This window comes from Thunnus thynnus, chromosome 10, assembly GCF_963924715.1.
Source record: "Thunnus thynnus chromosome 10, fThuThy2.1, whole genome shotgun sequence".
NCBI lineage: Eukaryota > Metazoa > Chordata > Actinopteri > Scombriformes > Scombridae > Thunnus > Thunnus thynnus.
Genome location: NC_089526.1, coordinates 27,923,505 through 27,932,037, shown reverse-complemented (window position 1 = coordinate 27,932,037; position 8,533 = coordinate 27,923,505). Strand labels below are relative to the sequence as shown.

General features: G+C 40.4%; 1 protein-coding gene across 1 annotated transcript in view; it reads left to right on the top strand.

Annotated features, from left to right (window-relative positions):
- Positions 1-495: 495 nt before the first annotated feature.
- The window catches only part of klhl32 (kelch-like family member 32), a 32,524-nt gene continuing 24,486 nt past the window's right edge, over positions 496-8,533 (top strand). The window contains exons 1-3 of the mRNA XM_067602345.1: positions 496-716; positions 2,259-2,380; positions 7,527-7,704. Coding sequence (XP_067458446.1) covers positions 2,358-2,380; positions 7,527-7,704 — 201 coding nt within the window. The 5' untranslated portion in view covers positions 496-716; positions 2,259-2,357. The remainder of the gene's footprint in view (positions 717-2,258; positions 2,381-7,526; positions 7,705-8,533) is intronic.

Here is an 8,533-nt window from a genome sequence, read left to right as displayed (position 1 = left end):
GGAGATGAGCAGGTGAGGATAGGGTTACTGGTGTAGTTTTCTTAAATGCCACTAGATGGAAGTCATAGATTTATATATATATATAAAAAAGTTCTTTAAAATGACTAGTATAACCCAGTAATGCCTTAAGTGATACTTAAAAATGTCAAAACAACAGCAGGCTACAGCCAATGGAAGAAATATTACCACAGATGAAATTACTATAGACTTATCCTGGGAAATTGTCAAAAAAAATAGCCTACATAAAGGTAACCATTAGAACACTGACGCTGTAAGACATTACAGGGTGTGTTTTCATTGTAGACAGTCATTAATGATACAGTGACATTAACAACTATTACTCATTTTGCTGTAGACCCCCTGGAAGTCCTACGAGGACCCCTGGTGTCCCGACAGACGCCTATGATACTGTATGTACAATGTACACACATACACACATTTTGCCATTTCGCAATTATCCACCTGGAGGCGCCGTATCCTCTACTTGTCCACATTCATGTGACCGTCGTGTAGAGGCGGGGTTACTATGTAACAATTTAGGTGCTACAGTGTAACCAATAAAGTGACCGTGACAACTGAGCGCATCTGCTCGCCGTTGCGCTTCTTCTTTCCTTTCGCCGCCGTCGTAAAAGGGACCACCTCGGACATCAAATGACATTTGTAACGGAGGCGCCGCCAAAAAGGGACGGGACTGACTCATAACACATTCATATGAGGTGGGTAAGCTGGTGGCACATTAAGAGGGAGCAGAATAATGTAAATTCCTGCAAAGCCGTAAGGTGCTGTGAATATAATGCGGTGTGGATTGTCTTGAGTGCGCTGTGTGATGGATGCAACAGGGTTATTTCGTTCGTACGGTGAAGGCTGATCTCCGTCCTCATAGTTTGTGGACCGAGGCGCTGGCCTGTTGCTAGGAAACCTTTTGACAGCTGGGAGCTTTTGGAAAGTGACAGTTAATGCACTAATGCTGTCTGCTTATCTGGCAACCCAAACCTTCTTCTCTCTTCACATTTCAGCTCCCTGCGCGCTGTTCGTGCGTAAATCCTAATTGTCTCTTGTGCGTAAAAGACAACATTTACCACACCGTGGTTGTTTTCAGTCAGGAGATTACAGTGTTTTGCAGGGAACAATGGCCTACTTGTTGTGATTATCAGATCCTAAATATATCCACCCTCCGGATATGTTTAATCTTTTCTGAGGCAAAAATGACGGGAACTCATCAGGCTATGTCTCAGCCAGTAATTCAAAAAATCCTGAGGTATGGGACTCATTGCTTAATTTAATGTCATTTGCCATCTAAACTTCCAGAGCTACCTATGATGAGGGTATTTATGGAGAGAAAAGGAGTAATGACCACTATAGCCTACAGCCGAGCAGATATTAGATCACCAAATTTCATCCCACAGGGAATAGTCGTGATCTGCATTGCTGATGTGGTTTTCAAATATAATTTTGTTTAATTTTGTTTCCCCATTCCACCAAAAACCATATCACATTTGAAATTAATTTAGGTTAAGGTATGAAATATGTCCAGCATGTGTTGGCCTGTACTGGAGGTAGACTCAGGCTCCTTCTCTCCTTCATCAGTCAAGCAATTGCCTGTGGCCATGAGTGTCTGAAGGTCACTCATGAATAGATCGATAACTACATCTTGCTGGAGACTACTCTCCAGAGCAGGCGGTAGTACACTCAACCCTGCCTACACTTAAGGTAAACCATACTTATATACATGCGTACGCAAGCTTTTCTCTCTAAAACAGCCACACGAGAAGACCTGATGAGACTTATTGTAAAGTGAGTGACAATCAGAGTATCCAGAGCAGCTTGGGTTTCAGAGTGCATCTGTGCTGACCTCTGATTCCCTCTTGTGCTGCTGGGTATTATCTTGCATGAGACTGTGGGATATCAGATTCAGGTGTGTAGCACATTATGTCAAGGTTGTAGCTACACCAGAAGGACTTGCTTTAATTTGGACTCCCAGCTTGTTCTGAGAAGTGCTGAGCATGTTTATTCCCTTCTCTGAAGTAGAGCTGCCTGTGGCTGTCAGAATGTTGGCTGTGCTTCACATGAAAAGGCCTTGAAAGCGCAGCTTTAAGAATTGTCAAAGTCAACACTGGTGTAGCTGAGACAAGGGAGAAGGCAGCATTAGGTTTGATGTGCGGTTGCATCCTTTCACACATCGCACGGGCGGTTGTCACACTGTGGCTGGGTCGAGCGGATGGACTGAGTAAAGCTGACGTGCTGTTCTGTCCTATCAGGCTGATGTATGTTCCCAGTGAGGAGACTACAGTCCTCAGGAGCCACATAACACCTCCCCTCCATCTCCACCACCATCCCCTCTTCCTTTGTCTAGGGGCATGCCTTCTGAACCCAGCCTCAGGTAGGTAGCAAACATACTGTACACACATGCTGAAGGCTCATGGCACAAATAGGAAAATTCCTAAAATAGTAGAATATACACTGGGTGAAAATGATGGATTATTTCAGCAAATGCAGCTCAAGAGATACTTGCATAATGGGACTTAGAGCACTGTTTTTTCTTTTGACTTGAGGAAGATCCTTGCAGAATCGATATGTTGTTCAATAAAGGTGTTCCCAGTCTGCATCGTATGCTCTACTTGCTCTCATTAAAAACAGACTTGCTTCCATCCATTCAACATTCCTGTTATCTAACGTATTTGGTACATGTAGTGGAGGTTACCAAAGGGTAAACCCATTTAAAGGATACAACCGGCAAGATTCTATACTTTTGTTATGTGAACAGTTCTATTAAAAGACCATCCATGTGTTAGTCCATCTTTCATCTTGCCCAGCTTGTCTGGAGCTCTTAGCGTCAAACTCATTCATTCCTGTTGACCAGACAAGTCTTAAAAAAACAGGTCACAAATATATACTTCAATTTTTTTTAAAGGCTAAATAATGTCCTTAAACAGCTGTATACTGTAGATTTTTCCAAACTTTACTCAAACAAGAGTAAATTGTCCGTTAGTTGGGGACTATTTTCAGCTGTGGATTTGATAAAGATTATTTACACAGGACACAGGATAGTATGTGTGTAATCGACTCAAAATACACTACAGTGTGTATGTTCATGGTAATGAAGGAGCATGTCATGCAGTGCCTCATTGTAGCTCACTGATGTCTTTTTAATATTGTTTGGAAAACAATGGAGCTCTACGGCACAGAGGGGTAAGATATAGAGGGCTTTGTTAGAAGTCAATTTAATTTATGGTTAGTGTTGTTTTTTTTCCATTTGATTTGTTGACAATAAGAGAAATATACTGTAGAATATCACCAGACTTTCCTTTTCCTTTCTTACCTTTTCCTTTTTGAGATAAATTCTATCTTTTATCTCTTTAAAGCCACTTTGTGCAGGATTTGAAAAATGTCAAGCTTTGGTACTCCCCAGTAGGAAGTGTAAAGATGCTGTAATCACAAAGTGGCTTTAAAGCAGAGCTCTGTCAATTTTTACACGGCAAGGTCAGTTTACCCATCACAGGGAGCACAGTTCAGCCCATGAAAACAATTGTAGAAAATAATAACTCCTGGTGATATCATCTCAGTTTGGGCTTTGACACTGCAAGGTTTCATCAGAGAGGATGCAATACAAACTGGGGTTTGAAAAATTTGGACATTTACCAGGCATAATCTAACAAAAAGATGTTACTTGGTGCATTACGAGAAATGTAGGGTCAATCATCAGCTTGACCATGGATGTATTATAAGAACTGGATATTGGACTCAAAGATGGTGCCTAGTCAGTCGAATGAAAATTGCTGGCCTGGTGCGTGAGCCAAAAAAGTTTCTAGCGTCTGTGTTGTGCAGCCAACTGAATATGTGCAGAAGTGTTTCTCCCGCTGGCCCCACTTGCGAGTTCCCACTCAGCCCATAGACTTTACATTGTGATCTCACAGATTCTAAAATCACTTGTCTAGGCTCGAGGAACGTTTTAGAAATATAAACCTTCATGGATTAAAAATTCATAACAGAAAGAGTCATAATTTAGCTTATTTGCAGTTGGAGGTGTCCTGTCAACAGTTTTATAGATGTCTCTTTTATAATGATGGTCTATATTGAAGATATTTTTTGGGCTGTAGGAGGCAACTGCAATACAGCGAGTGGCTACTGGGAAAAATTGGCAGTAAGGCTGAGTGGTGGTGCCATATCTAGTTCTCTTTATACATCAATGAGCTTGACCCATACTAGGGACATAAAGTCTGATAGAAAAATTCTCCACGGAGACTCTGCGGACTCGCCGTGTCTGCAACATATATTCTGTTTGAATTAAAGAGACGCTTGACTTCAACCAACCTCAGTCTATTGATAATTTATCCATCAAAGTCATATCTTGGGCGTTTTTTTTCTGAATTTGCCTTTTGTGATTCCCTTAACTTAATTACTTGAATGCCCCTTTAAATGTCCAAGATGCATTGCAGTCATCAGCTTCAAATTGATCAAAGTTACAGAATGATATTGTCATTTCCTGTTTTCCTATTCATCATCATTATCAAGGGCATCGACGGCTTCCATCCCTCCTCTAATCCCCCATACCACTTCTCCTTCTCTGGGTTTTTAAATCCTGTAATTTCCCTTCCCTCTCACGCAGCATGACAATTTTGTCCTTTTCTCCCTCGACTCTTCTTCCAGCAGAATCCAACTACCAAACAAACAGCCTGACTCATCATTCATCCTACCTCTGGCCCATAGCACGTACACGCACACACCCACACACACCCATTATTTTCTCTGTCTTACACCCCATCACCATGAAGGTGACAGAGCAAGCCTCCTGGCAGACAGCAGCATTTAGAGTGACGGCCGGGGCTGAAAGTGGACAGAGATGGATTTGGATAGACAGACTGGCGTGCTGCTGATGGAGGGGTACAAGCAGAGAGGGACTGAGGATGGGTTGGAAAACACAGTATATTTGCTGCCACATGGGACCACGGCATGTAGTCAGTCAGCCAGTCTACCCATCAGTCGGCCACATTCTTTCAGACGGATCCTCCAGCGTACTTCATGCATTTGTCTTATCTAGTCTGACTGGAAAACTGAGGCACATCATAATGACAGACAGTGTATCCACAATCAGTTTTTCTCAGTCGCTTTGGTACATATCTCAGATCAGAATTGAAATTCTCAAAACTACTTGTTTAGCTTCCACATCATCTAGTCACTTGTGCACATCATAAAAGCAGTTTCTCATTCTTTTGAACAAATTGCAAATGCTTTGGCACATTCATGCAAATGATTGTGTATAACTGTCGGCTGTTTCCTACGTTATAAATTGCTTATGTTATGTTGATCAAAATGTATTATACTGGTTCTGTTGAATAGTCTTACCCTAGGCATCCCAATCATCAATTCATTGCATAAGTTATCACATACAAAATGATTGAACCAGTTGTCATTATCTGTCAAGCATATTTTCTATACTTTTCTATTAGACTTTTTTTGTACATGTGTCCTGAATTGATGAATTGCTGTCAGGTGAATCTTGACTTTCACTAATGAGGGGAAATGTGTGAAGTGTTAGATCAACAAATGATCAACTAGTTCTCTAAAATAGCTCAGAGGTGCATCTCATGAACCTTCAATTGGCAAGCATATATAGACAGAGCACAGCACAGTGTTACAATTTCTGACAATGGAAGAATAACAAGGAAATAATCAGGGTCAACAGCCGAGAAGAGGAAGAGGAGTAAGGCTGCGTGGAGAAGGGTAGGGAGGCAAAACAGAGGGAGAGGTAGAAAAGAGGCCAAGGACATAGGCCCGTTCCTGATGAAATAAGGGCCACAATTGTGGTCCATGTTCTCAATCATGGCCTTAAAATAGTTGAAGGGTCCTCAATCATTCAAACATTTCATAGACAGAACAGGTGTCCAACAATGTGCACTGTACTATAGTACTGTATACTTACTGTAATGCTTCATTACAGTATTTTACTTGCATTTTACAGTATACAGTAAATATACTTAATACAGATACACACTGTACATATACTGTAACACAAACACACAGACATATATGTGTGTATATGTACATATGAATGGACTACGTCACAGGGGTGCCACAGTTTCAGTCATTGTCATAAACACCGTAGCCATAGTTTACATCAGAAAATACTTACAGACTACTCAGTAATATTGACAACATGGCTGAGCGATTTGTTTGTGAACAATGACACAAGGACTTGTCATTCTGATGGCACTGACATGTTCACTGACATAGATATTTACTTTTGAGAGATAAACTAAAGATTTTGGGCAGGTTACAGGCTTTTGCAGGTAATCCATTGTGTTGTGAATTGTTTTGAGATATGCACTTACTGTTTTGCAAATGTTAAGGATGATTCAAGAAATAACCAAAGCGACTAAGAAAAACTTTAAACAGCCTTCTTCATGTTTCTTTGTGAGTGTGGGAACACAATGGACATGTAATTTATAGTATTTACAGCATTTTGTGCAATTAGCAAAGTGTCATTTTGTTTCAGTTCCTTCCTGATGCAATTTCAAGTATGGAAAAAATGAAAATTAATGTTAAAATGTGATTTTGCTCTACATCTTGTGCATCTTCTGCTCTGCACAGTTTAGCCGTTTTCCTTTTGCACCTGCTGGGAAGAATTTTAGGTGTGCAGACACCTCAACTCACAAGTACTCTGTGTGACATACAGCAATGTTTTGATCCAAAAAAGAAATCCCATCTAGATTTACATCGATCAATCATCCAGCTGGTTAGCTGGACACAAGAGGAGAAAAATTACTGTTTTAAGCCTGTTTCTCTTTGTTTAATGACTTGATTAAAAATGACCTCCACTGCACATAAATAGAGAAAAACATTATTATAAAAATTATGATTTGATGAGTAATTACCACCACTGCACATAAATGGAGTAAAAAATTATTATAAATTGTATTTAATTTAATGTTGTGATAAACTATCATTTGCAAAAATATATATTTTTTTAATTCCAGGTTGTTTTGATCTGTCAGTAATTAGTTATACTCTTCTTTCATGCCATAATGCCCTGGGGATTATACTACTGAAATATTAACAACGCTAAGAGTACACAGCCATGCTAGCAGCTCTGTACAGTGGTGCTTTGAACAAAATGCTAATATCAGTATGCTAACATGCTCATGTTTAGCAGGTACTGTAAAGTTTATCATGTTCACCATCTTAGTTTAGTATTAGTTTTGCTAATTAACACTAAGCACAGAGTACAGCTGAGGCTGATGGGAATGTCATTAGTATTGCAGATATTTGGTATAAACCAAAGTATTGGACAAATAAAAATGTTGAATTTGATCTTGGTGCCATTGAATGAATAAAAGGTTAAATTGTAGTAGTAGTTGTCATAGTGCCAGCAGGAGGGAAGTTGCAATACTAGCGCAGTAGTAGTAGTCTTAGTTGTATTATTACTGTTATTATCTATGTCATTATGTCTCCATCATAACTTTATAGAGCTTTGTCTCATCTAAAAGTTCAGCTCCAGCTTAACTCTGCAACCTGTGTGTGTCTGACAGTAGGGAGATGCTGACAGGACAGAGGCTCTGCCAGTCAAAGTCCCACCAGGACTCAGTCCTCTCTGCCCTCAACCAGCAGAGGAAGGATGGCCTGCTGTGTGACGTCACCCTGGTCGCCGGTGAGCAGAAGTTCCACGCCCACAAAGCTGTCCTGGCAGCGTGCAGCGATTATTTCCGGGTGAGTCCAGAACCTTATTATATACAGCGCCAGTCAAAAGTTTGGACACACTTTCCCATTAACTTGAATGACAAAGTGTGTCCATATTTTTGACTGGTACTGTGCCATGAAAAGAATATGATATTATGTTTAGCAAATGAAGGCAGTTAGTTTGAACTTTTTGATCCAGCACCTACAAAAGTGTTTTTGGGGCTGTGAGCACTCTGCTCTCTTTTGTGGGCGTAATTTGGATATGATAGGGATTACAGAGGCAACTGCTCTGTTTTTTATGTACTGGACACTAGTATAGGAGAATTGAAAGCTTATCAGGATGATATTAGCCTGTCTATAAAAAGTAGTCAGGTAGTATGGTCTACTGCTGATGTGATGAAGGGGTCAATTTGACATTACATAATCATCTTCAAGACTGGTTCATTTTTAATTCTGCCACAAAACATGTCTCACCTCACCTTGCTGCTGACACTACGTCATCAGCACAGAAGACTAATGGATAGTTTAAATGTCCATTGATGGTCTAAATGCTGTTTCAGAGGCTTTTCTATGCAGCACAAAAAAGATCTAGGAGCAATTATACTTTAGAATATATTTTGCCCTTAAATTGCTCAGGTTTACATGTACAGATCACGCAAAATACAAAGCATGGTAAGCTTCAGTTTAAATTACAGCAGATCATCCTTCACAAGCTAACCTGGATTGAGCCCTAGTGTTTGCGTTGGCGTGGTCTCTTGCCGAGGCTTCAGTCTGAATCTAGTTAAGCCAGAGGTAGCTTTAGGTATAGACTCGCACTGTCAGACAGACAGACAGGAGATTTGCTGAGATGGGACGCAGA